Genomic DNA, 23957 nt, shown 5'->3' with positions numbered 1-23957 from the left:
ATGACCTTACATCATAGAGTCTCTTCATTTTATCAGAGGCTATCCAAAAATTTTCCGTAGCAAAGGTGTGAAGTTTTTCAGTTTTGTATTATAGGGTTTCTGTGTAGTCCAAATGGTTCAATTCCTTTTGTTCCTCTTCAGAAACTCCGTACAAAAGGTTTGCTGGGTTCCTTGGCTCCTGCCCAAACATGAAGAGTTCTGGGGCACACTGTAATCTCATTGCTGTTCTATAAGCCATCGGAAAGAATGGGATATACTGGTTCCAGTCCCTTTGGTGCTGTTCTACAAAGGTTACCAGCTAAACCCCAAAGTCCTACTGAACCTTTTGCACCACCCCAGACATGCAGAATATAAAGGCATGGTGGAGTTTTGTGGCTCCCCGAATCCCTCAAAACTGTTGAAACACTTTGGATTCAAAGTGAGTACCTCCCCCTGGACCCTAAATCTGGTGAAGAATTAATTCACTAGAACTACTGCTACTGTCACAGCCTCTTAATTTCCTATTAAGTAAGTCTCAGGCCATTTTGTGAATAGTCCATAGCTACCAGCAAATAATGACTGGCTGTCTCTGTCTCAGGCAAGGGCCCAAGAACATGAATGGCAATGCAGTCCATTGGTGTCCCCACAAGATACTGCTGCAAAGGGGTACTCCCAGTGCCTTTCTTTGCAATGTGAGCATCACATTTCCTGCACCAGCTTTCTACATTCTCCCTGAACTTTACCCAATAGAAATTCTCCCTTAGCTTGGCTAAGGTTTTTGCAACCTCAAAATGTTCATCAGTTTTGATCTCATGACATAACCTCAGAACTTCTTTTTTTCAATGTATCTGACAACCCGCTGGTGCCTGTATCCATCACCCACTGGTTTCTCCCATCTTCTGTACAATATTTCAACTTTAAATTCCAAGTTTTCCCAGTGTGACCAGAAACCTTTTATTGTGGTGGTGTTAGGGGACACTGCATTCTAGGCTGGCTGCATTTGCCAGTTGATTTTCCACTCACACTGTATCGCCGTATGAGGATTCTTTCTTTGGGGAAGTTTTAACTGCTCTGGGGTCCATTCCTGCAGCTCCATCCCCATTGTTCCAGGGATGAATTAAGAACATAGGTACTTCTGAAAAATCAAGAAAGAGAGCCACATCCATTACCTTGAGCAACTAATTCCTTGCTCTCCTGCTTGGGACAGTGTTTGCAATTAGCCTCCCAACAAGGCTGTTTGGACAAGGCATCAGCATTACCATGCTTATGACCTAACCACTGTCTGATTGTGAAATCCTAACCCTGACATTTTTCCAGCCAACAGTAAAGGCTGTCCCTCAGGATTCCTGAATCTAATGAGCCATTGCAAGGAAGCCTGTCCTGTCCTGCCCAGAAACTTCATCCCATACAAGCAATGATGAAAATTTTCTATAGATGCAACCACTGTTAGGAGTTCCTTTCTGGTGGTGCAGTAATTTCTCTCAGGAGAACTTAGATTTTTGCTATAGTAAGCTCCCACCCTCTCAAGCCCCTTGTTGTCTTGTGCCAATACTGCCCCCAGACTTTAGTTACTAGCATCTGTATCAAATATGAAAAGGGTTTGAAACACAGATAGGCCAAAACAGGAGCGGTCAGTAGAGCCTTTTTTAACTCTCAAAATGCTACATCTTTGCTCTGCTGACCACTGAAATGGTTTCCCTTTCTCACACAACCTATGCAGTATTTTGCAATATTGGCAAACCCACAAATGGACTTTTTGTAACAGGAGCAGAGGCCTATAAAACTCTGCACATCTGTGAGTGTCTGGGAAGTTGTCTGGCTTTTTACATCCTCAGTTTTATTTTTGTCAGTGGACATTCCCTCCTCACTAATTGTGTGTCTGGGGTAGATTAACTTTTTTTGGAACACCTTACATTTCTTTGAGTTCAGTTTCAAATTGTCCCTCTTCAGCTTATCACAGGCCATTTGTAAATATTTTAGTTCTTGTTCAAAGGTTTTAGCATGTACCAGGATATCATCTGGGTATAACAAACAGGCTGAGAAGGGCATGCAACGTAATACCATCTCTGTTAGCCTCTCAAATGTGGCTTATGCGTTGCACAAGCCAAAAGCCATCGCTTTAAGCCATAAGCCTTGTCCTGCTGTGAAAGCAGTTTTTCCCCCTGTTGTTTGGATCTACCTCTGCTTGCCAATACCCGCTTTTAACATCCATTGTGAAAAACCAGACTGACACTGCTACTGCATCCTGGGTATCATCTATTTGTGGTAATGGATAAGAAACCTTTGAAGTGATTTCATTTAATTTTTTATAGTCCACACAGAATTGGGTGCTGCCATCCTTTTTCTTACCCAGCACTATGGGTGAGGCCCAGGAGCTGGTTGAAGGCTCAGTTATGCCTTCGTGATAAATTTCCTCAATGGCCTGGAGTATCTCTTCCCTTTTTTGTTATTTGCAACTGGTGAGGTGGCTGTTCAATAGGTTGGTTTCCCACAGTATCAGTCTTGTGCTGAATCAGTGCAGTACAACCTATATCTTTATTGGCTCAAGAGAACAACTCCTGATTCTTAACCACAAACTCTTAGACTGTTCTGCTGTTCCCCATTTAAGTGTACAGCACTGCTCAGGAACAAGTACAGTAGAAACTCTGGGAGCTCACCTTTCCCCTTGCAGTTTTCTTCTATGGTAGGATTTAACAGATCCATTGGTTCACATTTTGAGATTGCAGTCCTTTTTTTTTTTTTTACTATTTGCTGCTTGTCAGAAACATTAATCAAACAAACAGGGATTAATTCTTGTTTCGTATCCACAAGAGCTTTAGCAGCTAAGATTCCCCTGAAACTCTGGCTCTCAGAACAGTTTTCAGCCACTCCCCATCTTTCCCTTGCTGGAAAGCTACCACAGCATGCAGCTGTTGTAATGGGTTATGCCCCTGGAGCAGGACAATCCTTTCACTGCAAACCAGTTATCTACAAACCATTTGTCCCACCTGGGCCATATCTTTAAAGGGAATTTCCACAGACAGAATCTGTAAGACCCTTTTCCTGGCATGGATTACAGTTATCAGCCATAATGGAATCTAAGCCAATTACTAGCTCATCCACTATTTCAGCCACCCAGACTTCTTGCTTAAATTTAAGGTCCAATTGTCAAACCCAATTTTTAGATGGGTGCTGTTGTGCCAGTCATTATCTCCATGTGAGACCAATTAGTTCAGTTCTGGATCCCCTATTCCCTTATCTTTTCATCATGTCTGGTCTAATAACTCTTTTATGATTGAACCTGTATCAACTATCCCTATACACCTCACAGATCCTATTATACACTGTATAGACAAACTCCCATTATTGTTGTTTAACTGTCCAGTCACAAACAAAAACTGTGAGACTGATCCTCGAACCTCCAAGCTTTGCCCCTTCAGCTTGTTTCCTGAACTGGGAGGGAGGCTTTCTCTAGACACTTGTGGGAGGGTACTAGCGTGATATTACCTCAGGTACAATATGGACTGATAGTTGTGTCCCCTCAGTTCTCCAGCCTGCAGTGCCTTTTACACTGGTCTGCTGTATGTAATGTAAATCACTCCCAGCTATACTGTATGAGTGCTATAGCCAGCCACCCATGAATTACACTGCAGGGAAACACCAGCAAACTCCCAGTCTCAGACTTCCCCCAGAAATATGCGTCTTGTACTTCCCAGCACCCTCCTGGACAATACAAGCTCATATAAAGTCTGTCATTTTATTAATAGAAAATGATATTCACAAATCTTGTTATCCCAAATGACGTTTCCTAAATACTTCAATCTAAACACACTGGTTTAGATAAAACAACAAAACAAATTTATTAACTAGAGAAAGACAGATTTTAAGTGACTACAAATTATGAGGCATACAAGTCAGAATTGGTTACAAGGAAGTAAAAGGTAAAATGCAACTTGTAAAAAATTTAACAGAGTCTGTAAAAGGAATGAACTTAGAGGTACAGACTGTCACAACCAGCTTTTAACAGAACTGTTAGAATCATAGAATGTAGGGCTGGAAGGGACCTCAAGAGGCCATCAAGTCCAGCCTCCTGCACTGAGGCAGTTCCCAGTAAACCTAGACCAACCCTGACAGGTGTTGTCCAACCTGTTCTTAAAAACTTCCAGTGATCAAGATTCCACAACCTCTCTTGGAAGCCTGTTCCAGAACTTAACTACCCATGTAGTTAGAACATTTTTCCTAATATCTAACCTAAATCTCCCTTGCTGCAGATTAAGCCAAGTACTTGTTTTCCTACCTTCATTGCACATAGAGAACAATTGATCACCATATTTTTTATAACCGCTCTTAACATATTCGAAGACTGTTGTCAGGTCCCCTCTCAGTCTTCTTTTCTCAAGACTAAATGTGCCCAGTTTTCTTAACCTTTTATCATTTTTGTTGCTGTCCTCTGTCTAGCGCTAGTTTATCCTGAAAGGCCTTGGTGGTATCTGGGTATGACAGGAACACAAGTCTCTGCCAGTCGTCAGCCAGTTCAGGTGGGTTTTCTTCTGTCCTCTCATTCTAGTTTTTAGCTGTGCCCCTGACAGCTTAGATCGATGACTAACTCCAAATTGCATGTCAAGGGCTTGTACTGGATCTGGATAACTCAGTCTCGTTTCTGGTGGTAAGCTCTGCAGTACAGTCAGAGCTGGGCCACCAACGTTGGCTGCTAGTAACCCCTCCTGTTTTAGTCCTTCTTCCCAGCCATTCATTTGAGCTACTGTAGAACACTGAATTGAACCAAATAACCTCCAGGGAGTTTTTCCCTTAAAGATAGTGAGTGGGATTTTGCATTATTTGAGCTGGGACAGCCTGACCTCTCCCCTCTGGGCCGCTGTGAGTAACAAAGGAGGTAGAAAACTGTTGTTAATGTCCAGTCTTAACCCTAGTCATCTGATTGGTTCAATTAATCATCCAGGTAGCTGCCATCCACTGTGATCATCGACTCTTTGAATTCCTTATGTATCTGAGTTTTTAGCTCCATAAGTCCTTGCTGCAGCTCATCTCTGTTAGCAAGTTCCAAGTTGGTTGAAATGTGCTTCGTCTCCAGTTTTTCTGGTGTATGACTGAGATAATTTGCTGGTCACCTCATGAATCCATTTTACTGTCCCAGCCTGAGTATTTTGCAGCTGGGTTTCCCAATCTGTCCAGGTACTTTGTAGTTGTTGCTCCAACATAGATCTCATCTCAGCCTACAAATCCTCTCTGAGCCTTTTCCAGGACATCTCCAGCTTTTGTTGCAGGTCTTGTCTGAATTCCTTTTGAAAATTCACCAGCTCTTGTTTTAGATCTTGTTTTAAATCCCACTGGCCATATTTGATTTTTGCAAGCATCTCCATTATTTGTTCCATTTTCGGTCAACAGGAATACCAGCTCACATTCTGTCTCCCTGGAAGCTGGATCCCTCTCTTGACACCTCTCTGCCCCTTTTTGATCCCAGCAGCTAGTTGAATTTCAGGGCTCAGGGAATGTAGAAGTAGATGGAGTCTGGTATTTTTTCTGATGAAGTCTTGTTTATTTAAAAAGAATGCACAAAGTCTTGTGTCTCTGAACACAGAAGGAATCAAATAGCAGGAAACAGCTTCTTTTTGCTCACAGCACCAAGAGCACTCTTTTCAACTTGCACTGTTTTCAGCTTGCTCAAAAACCACTTCCCAGGTTTCTTCTAGTCAGCCACTGTGATTTCAGCAGCTCCTTCGGTCTATCTCTTTTTCAGTTTTCTGTGTGTTCTCTCCCCTCCGCACCGCCTCTTCACACCTGAACCCACCACCACTGACCTACTTTCTGGGTAGATCCTAAAAATTTTTGTTTGAGGTGTGGCCCCTTAACTGTCTCTTACAGCTGTCTTAAATGGGGGATTCATTCACACATCTATGTGAATGAGGTTTTAATTCAGCCCATAACAAGGTTTCACTTAGCTCATAACATTATTTAACTTAAAAGAACAAATAACTGGAAGTTTCATTTTGAGAGGGAGGCACAGAATTAAAAATTCACTGTGAAAAAATAAATGGAATTAAATCAGATTGTATGTAGTGGAAAGCAATGATATAGTGGCTTGAGTTAACATCACTATGGTGCCATATAAGGAACAGAGGGAGTGGGTCCCAATTTGCTTCTTTACTAGTATGCTTTAAAATAGGCATTGGATAATGTGGATTCCTACGCACCTATTATATCAACGCTATTAGGACATTTTAGACTTCTCAAGGCTTGTCAACATGGGAAGGGGGTGGTTTAACCTTCAGTAACATGAGTGAGGCCATGTCTAAACTACACAGTTTTGTTGACAAACAGTAGCTTACTGTGAATTAAACTCCCCATGTAGACAAGCCCTCAGTTGGTAGATATGTCAAAGAGGACACTTGGACAGGCTTGCTGTGGTATAATTGGAGGAGGATAGTGTCTCTTAAATGCTGGATTGATCACTGACACTACGGTGTTCAGATGGACTAAGATGTAACAAAACAGGAGACTATATAACAAGATTTTTATATAAATCCTTTACAAAAATCTATGTATGCAGGAGATGGAGACACAGCAGACACACTGTACTGTATGCATGATGCTGGTAAAGGGAACATTGCCAAAACAGATGGTGAAGTTATCACCCATTTTCACTCTATAAAGAGAATAGGATCTGCCAGGGCTAGCCTAGTAGTCTCTTAAAAAAGAAATGTTACCACTATATGGAATCATGTCATTCTGTTCCCATGCTTTGCCAAGAGGTCTGTGCTTGTTTGCTGTGGCTAGTCTTGTTTGGTTTTAGGTGTAGATTGAGAAATATTATCAATGATTACATTTAATAATCAAATTAGTAAATAAAGGGGGTGAATGATACCTAACTCACTTTTAATTTGGCAGAAAAAATGATGTTAATTTTTGTTATGCCACTGCGGTTCAGCTCTGGATGTTGTTTTATGAAGACTGCACAGTTTAACCTAATATGCATTTAATACTTAATTGGAAAAAATAAGTAAGAATCATATCCTCATTTGTATTTATTTTTCCCCTTCTTGATAATTTAGCTACAAGAAATCCTCATTATACATAGTAACCAAATAAAGCAGATTAATTCTGTACATTCTATTTGAGCATGAAAAATATCTTAACCTTTTAATGATTTATTGTGCTGATTTCGGGCAATAGGATTATGATAGCATGAACTACTTTTTGGTGGTTATGATTAAAAGTCAAATAAAAGAAATATTTTAAAGGTGCTGTAAGTCAGCACAGAACAGGACATGGTTTTCTTTGAAATTGAAATGTGTTTGTGTGAGTGCAAATGCACTATTCCCATGTGGCAGGGTAGAATAATGAAGATAACAGAGCTGAACAAGTATAAGTACTGTAGATGTATGATTTTAAAGATTCTGTATGTACAGTTTAGCTGCATAAAATGGAATTGAATAGATTACTTTTTTTGCTTTGTCAATTTAGTTTTCGGTTCCAAGAATATTTATTTTCTGGCAGATAGACCCTTGAAGGGTGACATTACTATAGCGGGAATCGTACAGTTCTGACATAGTTGATGTAGCAACAGAATAAAGATGATATAGCTACTAGGGAGATAATGTTTTAGTAGTAAGTAACTCATAGACCTATGTACAGTTTTATTTGTAACACTCTTAAGTATTTATGTGGCACCCATTATTGCAGTATCTGCGCACTAGATGCATTAATGACGGGGTGTACAGGCTATTTGGTGCTCTATGGAGAGGGTCTCTCACTCCCTTTGCACGCTGACCTAATGGCGACTGCAAAGTAGTGTACTCATCACCTGTCGTGCCCTCTTGTGTCAGGGTGTGATGATACTGGAGGTCCTTGTCTTTGGCACCGCCTATAAGCCCATGTCTCTCACTGGGTCTTCTGTGACTCACTCTACTGGCCGAGTCTCACAAAGTTCAGTCCCCTTCCAGAATAACAGAAAGGTCCAACTTGAAAGTTCACAAAGCATCCTAACACAAAAGCGCCTCCCCCCGCACCCCCAGCTATTCCTTGACTTGTCCTTTGGGGACAGTCTTCAGTTCCACCCTAGTTCAATATTTCTTCTCTTGGGCTGGCATGCCCCTTCCTCAGGGGAACCCTCTATTCTGAGTTGTGGCCTAGGGACCCTGTATTAAGGAGCTAGGTCTGCTTTTTCAGATATGCTACTGGTTCCCTTGGCTACTTCCTACCTCCAAGCCCGATGTGCTGCTTCCCCACAGCTTGTGTTTAACTCAGCCTCCCTTTGATTCTCTGGCTTCTCCCTAGATCCTCCAAGCTTCTCCTTTCTTTGCTGGTCTAACCACTTTTCCATACCTCTTGGGCTCTGCTAAAGTATTCTTAACTGACCCTACCTCAGGGCCTCCTTCACAGGAGCCTAAGCTACTCCCTGTGCATCCTCATACCTCAGGGCTTTTGAATATTTTTAATAGGTGATAGGGCTAAGTCCCATCACAGCATCCCTAAGGTTTTGGCCAGGACACCAGGGTTAACTGCCACAGCATATTTAATATATGAATATAGCTGGTCAGGTGTTGCCTCTGAAAAACAATACCTCCAACAGTGCAGTGTCCCCTACCAACACCATACTAAGGCACTTGGTCAGTATTGACTCAAAGGGTAGATGTCTGCATACTGAATCACCAGCACCATTGCTCATAAAAGTATTACCAGCTGAAATGGTCATTGCTTTTAGTTGCTACATTTAAGTTGAGACTGATTCCTAGATCTTAAAGAGCCGGATTTTCATTTTCACTGAGGCCCCTTTACTCTGGCAGTTGTGGTGTAAATGAGAATCAGGCCCTGTGATGGGGCATCTGTCCCACACTGGCAGAAAAGGAGTTAAAAGCAGCCCTAGGGAGGCTGTGCAGGAGGCAGCGAATCACAGAAGGGCTTATAGGAGCAGCCAATCAGGGCTGGTCTGGCACATATAAGAAGGAATGCAGGACAGAGCATTTCAATCACTTTCTGGAGCTTGAGAAGGGAGGAGGACTGGCTTCCTTGCAGGCAAAGGGCAGAAAGCACCCTGGACAGAGCACTGAGGCAGAGACCCAGAGAGCTAAAGGCAGCTCCAGGCAGGCTACAGGGATCTGCAGACTGAGGCCCTGATGCAAGGGCAAAGAGGGTGCTGGAGCCACTGAAGGAAGTGACTGGACAGTGGACTGCAGTTTGCCACTGAAGGGAGTGGCCGGACAGTAGACTGCAGGTCCCCCCGGAAGGAGGGGAACATAGAGTGTGGCACAGTGGGAGGGCAGGGCCACTGACGTGGACGCCGTGGTCTTGGGAGTGATGTGGGTCCAGGAACGGAGGTGACAGTGGGCGAGACACCACCAAGAGAGGGTGCAGCACTAATTCCCTGGACAGCCAGCAGGAGGCAGCACAGTGATAAGTTGCACCCCATCACAGGCCCTAAATCTTCGGGGCAGGGACTGGAGTTTAGTGTTTGTGCAGTGTCTAATGCACTGGGGCCCTGATTGTATAGCCCCTAGGTTTTATACAAATAATAAAAAAAAATTCTAAAAACACAAAACATCACAAATACTGCTATTCTTTCCCAATTCCATAGGCTAAGAGGAAGGAACTTGTCATAAGAAGGGTTATCAGCACCCATATTGTGGCTCTTTCTGTAGATAAATTTAAGAAAACATGAGTGGCAAATCATATTTATTTAGGAATAGAGGAAAACTCCAAGGGAAACTAAGTATCTCTGCAATTAGAGAGACCAGGTGGATGCGGTCATATCTTTTATTGGACTAACCTGTGTTGGTGAGAGAGACAAGGGCTTACAAATAATTGTTTTTCCTACCTACCTTGTCTCTCTAATATCCTCTTAGACCAACCTGGCTACAACAACACTGAATACAATCTCTACAACTGGAAAATACAGAAAATTACAATTAAGAGACAATAGGCCAAATTCATACTCTTGTAATTCCATTGAAATCATTGGAAGCATTACATCAAGTGTAAATTTAACTCAAATCCTCTTAAAGAAAATTTTCTTACAATAACTCTTTGTAGTAGTATTGCTATCTCTAGTTAAGTAATGTAAAACTATTTAGCCCGTAATGCATGGTTGTAACGTTTAGATTAAGACTCAACTGTATCAAAGATACTAATGGGAACAACTTATTTTGATTTACTTTTGTACTTACTAGAAAAAAGATTTCATCTTTTGCCCTACTTGGTTATTTCTGCTAACAGAAAATTTCAAAAATTTGGTCCTTATTTGCATGCACGCTCACAAGGGAATCATATGGCTTGAGAGTAAGGAGGATTGCTCTCTCTTGCTGCTGAGATGAGGATAATAGGATTTCTCCTTTTAGGTATTTGATGAAAACTCTAGGAATCTAATAACCCCTGCTTACGAGATGTTTCCTTTCATTAAGAAAGCAGGATGTGTGTGCTATGGATTCGCAATGAGCATGTTATTTCATATCTTGTTGCATAGAAGTGTGTGTTTGTTGTGGTTCTGTACCTGTAAAAACAGGTAGGGTGACTTTTTTTAAAATTAATTGGAAGAGTTTTTTTCTGTCAATACATGGCTGCTGCAGTAAAGGAGAAGATAATAGTGCAGGAGAGGAAAAAAGATAAGAATGAAAGACAAATAGGTTTTATGCCTCAGGCTTCAGCTAATTGTTTCTTGAGTGCTTATTTTGGCAATGGTATGACCTCCCTCTCACTTATATTGTCCTATATGTTTTAGGCAAATAATGTAACATGGAGATCTGAATTAGGGAGATCAGTTTGATATCTCTATTTAAGCATTCGTTTGTGAGTCATCAGGATGAGAATGGAAGAAACGGATAAGAAAAAATACTCACACATAAAAAGAAAAGGAGTACTTGTGGCACCTTAGAGACTAACAAATTTATTTGAGCGTAAGCTTTCGTGAGCTACATCGATGAAGTGAGCTGTAACTCACGAAAGCTTATGCTCAAATAAATTGGTTAGTCTCTAAGGTGCCACAAGTACTCCTTTTCTTTTTGCGAATACAGACTAACACGGCTGCTACTCTGAAACTCACACATAAAGATGCAAAAAAGAAAAAGCCACTTCTACTTAATTCTCTACAATCACAGTTAATATTTATTACTATCACTTATTGTGCTAATGAGTTGAATGTAGATATAATTACATGAACAATTATATTTGCATAACAGTGATTTTAGTGAGTTATAATATACATTTCTTAATATTAAATTGTGATTTTTTTTCCAAAGGAGACATTAATGGAAAAGCAGGCTTTTATAAAACACAAAAAGAGATTGATTCTCCACTGTACCCAAATGAGGACTGACAAGGAGCCAGTCGTGGCTGTATGATTCTCAGCTGCATAGTCCCAGCATAAATTAAGCAGCATGTGGGCAGTTTTAATTTACATTGCTGGCAAAATGCCCCTCAGGTACTCAAAGCCAGTGGGGAATCAGGTTTAGTAGAACTTCGCTCCACCGTGCCTCCTTCCCTCCCCTCCTTTCCTCTGACCTGCCCTTCCCCCACCTCCCCACTCCTCTACGCTGCGATACACCTTTTCCCTCCCTTTACTCTGGGTAGCAGAAGCCACCTCAGCTAGCTTTGGACGCGTAGAGAATCCACCTAAACCTGGGGTATTCTCCAGTGCAAGCCTATGTATGCTTTAAATTCACTTTGCACACAAGTGCCTCAAGATAAACTTGGCAGACTGGAGAATCTGTCTCATAGGCTTCTTATTGTACCACTTTAGTGGGACTTGTACTAACTATATGAGTGCCCTTTCCTGGGTACCCCTGACAAACACTTAAAAATATAAGTAATACCTAGTAGACTGTATCTATTGGCCCCTGGAGAGCATTGCCCAGTAGAACATAAATATAATGAACATTTAATAGGGAATATGTGCTCAATTTGTTTATTGTTCATAAACCTAAGCTGCAAGGAGGACAGCCTCAAAGTGTGTACAAGCAGCCTGTTGATCCCTCTTTAGCTTCCACAGTCTGCAGCTGCCAGCACACCCTGGCTCCTTGGAGGAACCATCAAGTCTTCCTCTCCTGCTCTCCCATCCAGAGGCTCACTGGAGTTAACACGGAGACAGCTTTTGAGGATGGATGGCTTTCTGCCCCAAGTTACAAGCAGGGTGATGTAGAGCTACTACTGGGATGTGCATCGGATAAGCATTTACAATGTTTGAAAAACCGATTCTGCCATTGATTTTTCCACAGCTTTGGCTACCATCTTGTCACTGGGAGACATGGGCTGCTTTACAGTTACTTCAGAGCTCCTTTGTCCTGAAGTTGGGGACAGACTGTGGAAAGAGCCAAAGTTTGTCTGTTTGCTAACGAAGAGAGAAAGGGATAGACAGACTCCACCCGTAGAAAGGGGTCTGAGATGACAGAGCTGGAAAGGAACACATGTTCTATTTGCTCCTACTTTGTTTTTCCTCAATACTTTAGTTTCATTTTACTGCATTGGCTCATGAGCAGAACTGGTTGAATAATGAAAGTCTATTTTTGCAAAAGATTAGGAAATGTTAAAGTATTGTTTGTTTTCAATTGTTCCAAAAAATCAATTAATTTTATTAAAAATATTATTTAAAATGTTACCAAAATTTTCATTGATTAAAAACCCATGATTTAGGAAATTTAAAAAATTGGTAACCAGTTCGATGTTTTGAATAAAAATTTGGGGGTAACATGAAAAAGCCATAATTTTTTACATTGAAAAACATTAATAATGTTGACAGTATTTTGGAAGAAAATGTTTGTAAAAAGGCCAGTGATTGAAAAAATAACATTCAGAAAATGTTGACTATTTCTACTCCCGCACAATAAAGGGGCTTGCGTATAATAAGTATCCAGGTCTGAATAAAAAAATCTCTCACTGGCAAAACTCTCTACTATACTAAAATGGTCAAAAGAGAAAAAATGGCCACAAATAAGCCCATGGATAATCTCAAGGGTTACTGTATGTAGCATGTTGCTGTTCTTAACGCTATCTCCTTTTCCTTTTGCCGTTTATATCAATTGAGACTGACACTCAAAACACATAACAACAAATTGTATTGTCTGTGAGGGTTGCCAAACTGAGAGAAACAATAGTGCGCTTACAAAACACATAGACATATTGGTAATTTGTGTTCACCAAGCAAAATGGTAATAATTAAGAAAAAGATTATAGGGGAAATCTGAACCTTATTCAAGTCAATGGGAGTTTTGTCACTGAATTCTATGGAGGAAAGATTAGGGTTGCCAACTTTTTATTCACACAAAACTGAACACCCTTGCCCCACTCCCTTCCTTGGCTCTCCTCTGAGGCCTCCCCCCTGCCCCGCCCCTTCTCTGAGGTCCTGCCCCTGCTCACTCCATCCCCCCTCCCTCTGTCGCTCACTCTCCCCACCCTCACTCACTCTCTCATTTTCACTGGGCTGGCTCAGGGGATTGAGGTATTGGAGGGGGTGAGGGTGCCAGCTGAGGGGACAGGCTCTGGAATGGGGCCAGGAATGAGGGGTCTGGAGTGCAGGAGAGGGCTCTGGGCTGGAAGGTGGAGCCAAGGGGTTTGGTATATGGGAGGGGGCTCCAAGATGAGGCAGGGGTTTTGGGTTTGGGAGGGGATATGGGCTCTGGGCCGGGGGGGTGGGTTCTGGGGTGGGGCCAGAAATGAAGGGTTCAGGGTGCAGGAGGGGGCTCCAGGCTGGGGAGGGATTTGGGGTGTAGGGGGTGAGGGCTTCAGCTGGGGGAGCAGGATCTGGTGTGGGGTCGGGGATGAGGGATTTGGGGTGCAGGAAGGTGTTCCAGGCTGGGACTGTGGGGTTCAGAGGGCACACAGCTCACGCCTCCCTGGGGAGGCCTGCCCATAGTTTGAGAACTGCTGATCTAGAGCAGTAGTTCTCAACCCATGTCCCGTGGGCCACGTGGCCCAATTAGCACACAGCTGCAGACCAGCTGGGTGCTAAAGGCTGTTGGGTTGTGCGGCAGGTTCCGGGTTCCTAGCTGCCCAGGGCAGCAGGGTGTGGGCTGCCCAGCCTAGCACGTTGGGGGGCTGGGATCAGGGCTGCCAGCTGGCCCCACACAGCAGGGGTCTAGGGCTGCCGTCTAGCCATGTACAGCAGAGGTCCGGGTTTGGGACTGCCACTTGGCCCCGCAGCATCTGAGGTTAGGTCTTCTGCCCAGCCCCACACAGCAGGTGTCTGGGGCCCGGGGCTGTCAGCCATCCTCGCACGGTGGGGTCCAGGGTCTGGGGCTGCCAACCCCACGAGGTCGGGATCTGGGCTGCCACCTGGCTGCCCTACCTCACAGCCGGGTCCAGGGTCAGGGCTGCTGCCTGGACCTGCACAGAGGGGTCCGGGGTTCCTGCCACCCAGCCCCCTGCCCAGGGCTCCACTTCGTGGAGGGATTTCTGGGTGGGAAGCTCTGAACGTAGGGATCTGTGGGAGGGGGTGGGGAGCACACTGTGGTTCTTAATCTGTGGCCCAGGCAATATGCGGCCCACAGTGATAAATAGGTTGAGAACCACTGGTCTAGAGGTACAAAACATAGGTCAAACTAAGTGCAACAGAAAACACCTGACTGTTGAGAGGGGCAAAGAATCCTCCCTGTACAGTGCCTCACAGTAAGGTTCTCCCATTTAATAACAGGGTCACTTGTGTGGAAATTTTCCCAGTCACACTTTCCTGTACTTTTGCAGTTCTCGCTTTTTTGGAGTATGAATTGTGCTTTTGTACTTGTGGTTGCCAGCTACTGTATTCTGAGACCAGCTCATCTCTACTTCCTAACAGCTGTTCTGAATTTTTTCTTCAGTTTCCATGTATGCCATTTTGCTTTATTAACTGAGCTTGGCTAAAAATAGCAACTCAAATTGACATTATAGTGATATATGAGTTTTAAAAATAATCTAATTAATTTTCTTGTTTTCTTTTTTACCTGCAAGTTACACACTTAGGCTTTTAGCATATTTTCCTACCACATTTTCCGTACTCTTAGTTACCAGGCTAATAAGCCTGTAGTGTTGTATATAGTTACTTGACTGAGGTGATTTTCATTTGACTATATCTGGTATAAGACGGTTATTGCAATACTATATTTAGCTCCAAATTGCTTAGGATCAAATCCTGACATACAAGTGTAGGTGTTTCCTAATGCTAAGCGTAATTCAGTAACAGAAATCTTGAGGGAGACTGCCAAACTCACATCACGTCCCATATACTGGAACATATATGTAGCCTGCAAATCAAAGGCAATATTTTGTCATAAAAGAACATTTTAGTGCTTTCCTTGTGAAGCGGTGAGTCTTCTAATTCGGACTGGTGGTAGAACCAGTCAATAACAGCTAAGCCATTGGACTCTTTCTTTCTTTTTTCCAAATTATCTTTAAGATTCTCAGATTTATAGAAAGGAGATAAGTGTATTTTAAATAGCCCAAATGCTGCCAAAGCCTTTTAGAACAGCTTGGTCCCCCCGACCCCTGTTTAATCTGGGAGTTTTGGTCTCCCAGTGCTGCAGCTCTGAAAGAGGAAATTCAGTGACTCAAAGTCATGAGACTTTGGGAACATGGTTTGAGTCTTATGCCTGACCAAGCATCATTATCCCTGTTAAGTATTAAGGTTTTTTTTAACTAAACAGTTGGCTTCCTGGCTGACTAAGATTCCCAGTTCCTAGCCTTAGTGGGGCTTGTTACCTTTCTGACAGAATCAATACCTTCATAGGCTCATGAGATCCAGATGTTTTGGTTCCTTTTATAGATTGAAAGGACTTGGCTGTGATTTCATGGTTTTAGCTGCTTGCCTTATGGGTTGAAAGGGAGGAGGGGATATATGCTTAAAATGTGTTTTAGCTTTGGTTGATAGGAATACATATTTAAAAATAAAGTTGGGAAAATACTGGCAGGGATCAGTCTATTTGCATATGCAAGCAATAAACTCTACGTTGATGCATTTCAAAGTTTCAGTGTAAGAAATAGACATAATAAGCCAGAAAAAAGTTACCTCTTTTGTGGCAGATTCATCCTGTACTAAATATGGTTTGTGGACAGGATCAAGTCACAGGAATGTAAAGGATAAATGTCCTTGGTGTGCAGAGAGTTAAGCAGGCAACTCCCATTAACAAGGGCCAGTGTGTTTCATTTAATCCTCTGTGCTGTGTACAATGGTAAGAATTATACCATTAAGTATGTTGCATTATTGCGAGTTGCAGCAAATACATTGGTCCCTGACAAAAGTGATTATCTCAGTGGCCTGAGTTTTTAATAAGCTTGCATATGAATTAAATTTTTAGCACAGGGAGAGGTGGAGGGAACAGCTGAGACCACAGTTATTCTGTAATCCTACAGTTATAGTCAACAGTTTACATATGAGAACAAAATGCAGCCTCAGCCTCTTATCTCTGCACCATCTAAAGGAAATAAAGGATAGTCTTACATGAAACATATTTCTTCCCTCATACGTAGGAACCTTAGTATCTTATTACAAATGCTAAAGTTGGTGTGGTGAAATCAGCCCAGACCACCTCTTGGGGAGCCTACATTACTGTTGTTTTCTAAATCCACTATGCATATACTTGTAATTACTCATTACATTCTAATGGACAAAATGCTTTAAAAAGGAGAAAGAGCAGTTCTAACCATTGTGGCCTGTTTCTTCCTCCCCACCCCCATCCCGATCTGGTTTCTCTGTGCAAAGACATTCTGTTTTCATACCCCTCCTGCATGTGCTAATATTTAAACAGTTACAATATAAACGAGGAGGGAAAAGGCAGTGTTGTGTACTGTGGGTGGTTCATTTGTCAGTTTAATATTGAAAACATATGTGAACATTTATATAAATAGAAAATAATTGAAGAATGCCATATTGTTACTTATAAAATAATTCTACAATGGTTAACTGGTCTTTTCTGCACACGCGTGTTGCTGATATATTGAAGTTTGCTTGGTGTGGCCAATTTTGCTTTTCAGATAATCTTTTTCCCCATATCCTTTCTTCCATTCCCACCAACACTTCACTCTGCCAACCACAGATAGTCTGTCTCAATTCATTTACATGCTATTGATCACTCTTACTGCACTAGAAACCCATTATAACATGAGTAGGGCCCTACCAAATTCACAGCCATGAAAAACGTGTCACAGACCATGAAATCTGGTCTCCCCTCATGAAATCTGTTCTTTTGTGTGCTTTTATCCTATATGATACAGATTTCACGGGGGTCACCAGCATTTCTTAAATTGGGGGTCCTGACCCAAAAGGGAGTTGTGGCGGGGGGTGGTATCACAAGGTAATTTTAGGGGAGTTGCGGTATTGTCATCCTTACTTCTGCACTGCCTTCAGATCTGGGTGGCCGGACAGTGGTGGCTGTTGGCCAGATGCCCAGCTCTGAAGGCAGTGCCCCGCCAGCAGCAGTGCAGAAGTAAGGGTGGCAATACGATACCATGCCACCCTTTACTTCTGCGTCGCTGCCTTCAGAGCTGGGCAGCCAATGAGTGGCAGCTGCTGATCAAGGGCCCAGCTCTGCAGGCAGCAGCGCAGAAGTGAGGGTGGCAATACCATACCAGGCCATCAGCCGTTGCTCTCCAGCTGCCCAGCTCTGAAGGCAGTGACGCCGCCAGCACAGTGCAGAAGTAAGGATAACTGTACCACAACCTTCCCCCCCTCCCCCCCCCACACACAATAACCTTGCGCCATCCCCCCCACCCCCATTCCTTTTTGGGTTAGGACCCCTACAATTTCAACACCGAGAAATTGCAGATTTAAATAGCTGAAATCATTATATTTATGATTTTAAAAATCCTATGGCTGACCAAAGTGGACCATGAATTTGGTAGGGCCCTAAACATGAGTACTGTTTTGAGCAGAGTTATTGTTTTGAAGACATAGCCAATGCTTCACAGGCATCCAGCGGAGCTGCTCAAGAGCCAGTGTTTGAAATGCTTCTGTTCCAGGCCAAATAGGATACAATGGTCAGCATTAAAACATTGGCATTTGCCAGTTTGGTGGTATGAATGATACCTAGATTTTTCCCTCCTACACCTAATACAGGAGAGAAATGTGGTTACTGTAGCAAATATTGTCTTTTAACTGGCAACTCTTGTGTGATAGATATTGCAGCCACATGCGGTATCTTTGGGGACCATATTGTATTGTACATAGAAAGCATGAAAGCCTCAAAAAGCCATTATACTGAGATGAGCTGCACAGTTTGAGCTGGTAGAATAGTCCTTTGTACCAATACAAATGTATCTGTGTTTTCCTGGCTCACTTTGGGGTGGAAATAGGGGTGGTTTCCTGTGCTATCTTGGATCACTGGGGGTGGGGTGGGGGATCCAGCGGGATCTGGGATCACTAAGAGGTGATTAATGCAAAATCCCAAGCCTGGCTATGTAGATTCTCCATCTTTTGAAGCTTCTCCTGCTGGGAAAGAGCAGGAGGGTCTGGTTTTAACTGTTTTCAGGAGGCTGGAGGATAAAGAAAGACTTTTGGTATAAAAGGCTGAGTTTAAACAGACTCAGGGCCTTCCTTTTGGTTCAGCAAACAGGACCTTTGGTTGTAGGGTGGCTCCAACCCTTGCAGAAGGATTGGAAAGACTTTGACCTAACAGACTTCCCATGTAGAAGATGGGAGAGTCCTGGTATGTTTAGTGAGCATTTACATCCTTTTATCATTTTTATATGTTTTTTCTGTGACGCTTTTGCCTTAAAAATAAATGTACTTTGCTTTCTAAGAGCTGTGTGGTCACTGGTAAAAACCCTGTCATTGTTCTGGCAGTGAAAGTAAAGAGCAGGGGGCTGGATACATCTGAGAGCTGCTGAGGATATCACTGTGTACGACAGGGGGATGTGCAGCCTTAAAACTCTGGTCAGAAAGGAGTGGGACCAGAGACAGCTGATGGCTTAAGGCCTGAGACCTGATTGGGCACTCCTGGAGCAGACCACAGAGGGGGAATACAGGTGCAATCACCCTGGAACTGTGACACCTTGTACATCTGTGTTCATGCCCCAGGGGACTGAAATGTTTTAATGCTGTCCTGAACACTCTCTCATACTATCTCTGGCAGCTAACCCGGCCCGAAATTTAAAGCTTAGTGTCTTACACATTCTATCAACTATACCCATGGTTTTCAGCCTTTCCAATGCTGTTAGCACGTTGCAACAGAATGCACTTTCTGGTCCTTCTTCTCATTTTGCCATAAGGAAAGGGAGGGTTGTCGTGACCCCAGAGTGAGAACCCATGACCTATGCCATTGCACTGGAGATAGGGCTGAGAGGACACTTCCATTCTAATTCTCTGTTCCCAGTTACTTGTAACTTTTTTACCTTTCTAGAATGAAACCTTTCAGGCTTTTCAACTCAGCCAAGAAGTTAATTATTTTCAAAAATATCTTAATTTGTTTAGCCATTTTGTTGTCCAACAGTTGGGGAGGTGACTTAGGGCTTGGCTACACTTGCAAGTTAGAGCGCATTAAATCAGGCCCGGGCACCCTAACTCCTGAGGTGTCCACGCTGGCAAGGCACGTAGAGCGCCTGGACTCTGCAGCTGGAGCGCTCCTGGTAATCCACCTCCACGAGAAGCATAGAACTTGCTGCGCCCCAGCTGAAACGCCCGGGTGTCAGTGTGGACGACGTGTTGCGTTAGTGTGCTGTGATTGGCCTCCAGAAACGTCCCATAATCCCCTGAAGTCACGTGGCCACTCGTCTCATTCTTTTGAACTCTGCTGCAGGCATGCGGATATCCCCTTTCAAAGCTCTGTTTCTGACGGCCGGCTGCTTATCTGTTCCGGGACAAAGCAAACCATTACTGTGGAATGCTGCTGCTGTGAGTGTGTGTCAGAGAGAGAGGCAGGGGGAAAAAGGGGGTCTGCTGCTGTCTGAACTTACAAGACAGCATGCTGACACACACTCTGCCTCCCAAAAAACACTGTCTCTCCCCCCACATACACACAACACATTCCCTGTCACGCTCCACCCACCCACCCACATTTGAAAAGCACGCTGCAGCCGCTTGCACACTGGGATAGCTCCCACAATGCACTGCTCTTTGTGGCATTGCAAGAGCTGCTAACGTGGCCACGCCAGTGCGCTTGCAGCTGACAGTGTAAACACATGGCAGCGTTTTCCTTGCTGCGGTCTCTGAAGGCTGGTTTAACTCCCAGCGCTCTACATCTGCAAGCGTAGCCAAGCCCTTAGTCTTTATTTAAGTTGCTTTTCAGACACTTCCGTGTGTTCAGATATCTCAAAGACTTTTCTTTTAAAACTTTTAGCCTACCCATTCCTGAATTAGGAACTCCTATTTTTGCCACATCTGAAATACTTAGATCTTGAAAGAACCAAGATAAGGCAATTAAAAATAGTACATTGAGCATGCACAACACATTCTGTTGCTGAACTTCAGGAAACCTGTGGCACCAGGGTGACAGGTTTTGAACATTCATTGCTGGTAATATTTGTGTGAGATCATTTTCATAGTTACCAGTGAGTCAATTTCGCATGGGTCTATTATTCATGGGAAGCACTGCCCAATAACACTTACTTATGCTGTCATGAATTTCCCAGACATGTGCATAGAAGCAAAACCTCTAACTTGTGAGGATTGAGTGTGTTCTGTTAGATGCCTTCAAGACAGTTCAGGTATAACTAGTTCTAAACTGTCTCATCAGGGTCGGGTTATTAAGAGGACTAGTTAGTAGTGCAATGAGTTTGTGCCACCAGATGGGCTATTTTGTGAAAGCCTTCTGTTTTATGACAGGTTTCAGAGTAGCAGCCGTGTTAGTCTGTATTCGCAAAAAGAAAAGGAGTACTTGTGGCACCTTAGAGACTAACAAATTTATTTGAGCATAAGCTTTTGTGAGCTACAGCTCACTTCATCGGATGCATTCAGTTTTATGTTTTATGTTTCCTCAGGAAGGAGAGACTTATCAGCAATTCATATACGAGGAATGAGGCTTTCTGTTTTATATAGTTCATATACATATATATATATATATATATCTTGTCTGCATTCTCTTTAATTTTTTGGTATTGCATGCTCTGTCAGTAACATGTAGCTAATGGCAAATATTGGATTCTTACAAAAATAGTCTGCAAATAAATATTAAAATGTTCTTTTCTTATGTGTTCAGGGTAACATCTCCAACTTTGACATCGTCATGGAGTCTGATTCAGGTACCTTCATGCCGATGGGCCTGGCTTTTACAGGCAGTGATAAAGCTCGTGCCATCCTGAAGGAGATTATGCAGCTGCTGCAGCCTATCAATGTTACAAATATTTATGAAAATGGTGGTGAAACAGACACTGATTATTGGGTGAGAAATGGAGTACCAGGTAAGAATGCTGGATGAAGTCATAGACAAAGTGGCTGAGTTGGCCTGGTTGTTTCTGTATGCTGTTACTTCTTAAATTCTGGTTGTAGCTCTATTTGATGTTTGACAACATTTTTAAAAAATCTTTTTCTTGAGTAATATTTGTTAGAGAGGAAATGTGTAAATATTTAAAGACTAACCACAGAATTAGGACAGAATGTGTGTTTAAGCATCAGTTTAATAAAGATTTAGATTATGCATGGGACAACAGGCCTAAAATCTTCTTTTAGGCTTTACAATTTATATTAATCTTTCCTGTACCAGTGGTTTAAAAATAGTAGAGAATTCCCTCAGCTTTATTCTAATACAGGACCCCAAAACAAAAATATCCCTTTGAAATTCAGCCCACTTCTCACTTGTTCTTATTTAATTTCATTTAAAAAATTTAATTGTTTTCAATAAATTTATTCTGTGGGGATTCAGCATTCAAAGACCAAAAGGTGATGATGCACTAAAATCTAGTGAAGGACAAAACCCTGTAAATGTATTTGAGAAATAGGTTCTACATTTACTCTCAGTGACACTTCTGAGCTTCGTACAAGTAGCAATCTTTTTGCAAAAGTACTGTGACTTGAAACTGGAGCAGGACAAAACTTTTTGGACAAATAGTTTATTTGCCAAAAAATGCATTTTCGGGTTGACAGAAAGTATTTGCAAATTTGACGTGATAGCTTCAGCTGGGGAAAAGTTTTTCAGGGCCAGCAAACTGTGTGTATGTCCCCTTATAACCTTTAGCCATGTGTGTACCATTCTGTCCCTGTATAACTTTAGCCAGTGGTTAAGGCATTTGCCCAGATATGGGAGACCCAGGTTTGAATCTCAACTCCGGAACGGAGACTTGAACTCAGATCTCCCCTCTCCCAGGTGAGCATCCTAACAGCCAGGCTATAGGCTTGAAGGATCTGAGACTAACTGAGCTTTTACCATGTTTTCAACACTTGAATAATAGCAGAAGAGTTTTTGGTTTTGGTATTTAAAAACAAAACAAAAGCTTTCTCTTTATGCTGGTTTACGTCTAAAGTACTTTGTTGTCTATTTGTGATACGGGAATGATACATGTCAGATAGTTTTGGAATCTTTCTGGCTTCTCTCTTCTCCTAACCTTGTGGAAGGTTGATAGGTACTGCAGTGGGCTGTGGAGCATATGCCTCTTACTTTGGGGAAATGTTGTTTGCTTAGGGCTCAGATCTTAGTTGCACTGTTTCTACTCATGGGAGGCTAGGGTGACCAGAGCACAGGAGTAAAATATCAGGACACATGGGGGGGACAGCCACAGGCTCACAGCCCCCACCGGAGCCATGGGGGTGGGGGACGCACATGGGGGCAGGGGATGCTGCAAGCTGCAGGTCGCGGGCCCGGCTCCGGCCCTCCCAGCAAGCCGCAGGTCAGGGGCATACAGCTCTGGCCCCCGCCACAAGCTGCAGGTCACAGGCACACAACCCCAGCTCCAGCCCCCTCCGCAAGCCGCAGGTAGGTGGTGCACAGCTCCAGGTCCGGCCCCCACCGCAAGGCGGGGGGGTCTCAGGGCTGGAGCTGGGGGTTTGGGGTGCTGACTCTGGGAGGGAGTTTGGGTGCAGGAGGGGGCTCAGGGTTGGGGCAGGGGTTGAGGTGTGGGGTATGGGCTCTAGGAGGCACTTAACTCAGGTGGTTCCCCAGAAGTAGCAATATCTCCCTCTGGGTCCTAGAAAGAGGCGCGACCAGGCCGCTCTGTACAGAGCCTCGTCTGAAGGGCACTGCCCCTGCAGCTCCCATTGGCTGTGGTTCCAGCTGGCGCTCATGGCAGGGGCAGCATGCAGAGCCCCCTTGGCTATCCCCGCACCTAGGACCCAGAGGGAGATGTCACCACTTTGAGGGAGCTGCGTGGAGCCGGCAACCCTACAATATCAGGACAAATGGCATCCTGATCGCACATTGGTCAGGACAAAGAGTTAAATATTAGGACAGTTCCGATTGTATTGCGACATCCGGTCACTCTAGGGGAGGCTATGCTTCCCCGAACAGCCTGGCGTAGCCCCTCCCATGCTCCGCCCCCAGGCCTACTCCTGCAATTCCCGGCACTCTGCCCTGGCCCAGGCTGGCTGGGGTTGGGCAACGTGCCGCGGGGACTCGGGGAGGCTGGCACAAGGGCCGTGCTGCCCGCCCAGCGCTCTGACTCGGCCACCTGGTGCTCCAGGGCTGGGGGCGCTGCATCTGCGCCACCTGGTGCTCCTGGTAGGGGGCACTGTGACCATGCTGCCTGGCTGTCCGACGCCGGGGCCCATGGTCAGTGTGCTTTGGGCTTCTGCGGGGAAGGGCGGGGCAGAAGGGGAGAGGCCTCGGACTGAAAGAGCGGGGCTGGGGGCTAGCCTCCCCAAGGGCCGGGTCACCAGCTGCTCATGTTTCTGTTCCATGCACAAGTTACTAAGTGGCATGTCAAACTGTTGTAACCCTGTAATTTACACATCCCTGATCCTAGGCTCTAACTGTATATATTTTACAGCAGCATAAACATATGCTAACTTGGGGGATGGGTAAGAGCTGCCAATGGTCAATAACCATGCCACTTCATCTCCCTTTCTTCTGAAAGTCTGTGCATATGTACCACTGCTCCTGGACTTCAGATCTAGATGATCTGTGTATCTGTGTAGTCATTGACATATGAGAATTTCCCAGTAT

The 23957-nt window shown here is 43.7% G+C and overlaps 1 protein-coding gene across 7 annotated transcripts in view; it reads left to right on the top strand.

Annotated features, from left to right (window-relative positions):
• Positions 1 to 23957, top strand: part of CPQ (carboxypeptidase Q) — a 293319-nt gene that overhangs the window by 206777 nt on the left and 62585 nt on the right. For all 7 annotated transcript variants that reach the window (XR_012666912.1, XM_048841284.2, XM_075125038.1 and 4 more), the window contains one exon: positions 21063 to 21264. Coding sequence is in view for 6 of the 7 variants with exons in the window: in XM_048841284.2 (XP_048697241.1) it covers positions 21063 to 21264 (202 nt within the window). In the remaining variant the exon portion in view is untranslated. The remainder of the gene's footprint in view (positions 1 to 21062; positions 21265 to 23957) is intronic.

The sequence above is a fragment of the Caretta caretta genome, chromosome 2 (assembly GCF_965140235.1).
Source record: "Caretta caretta isolate rCarCar2 chromosome 2, rCarCar1.hap1, whole genome shotgun sequence".
Classification (NCBI taxonomy): Eukaryota; Metazoa; Chordata; order Testudines; family Cheloniidae; genus Caretta; species Caretta caretta.
This window is presented reverse-complemented; position numbering and strand designations above follow the sequence as displayed.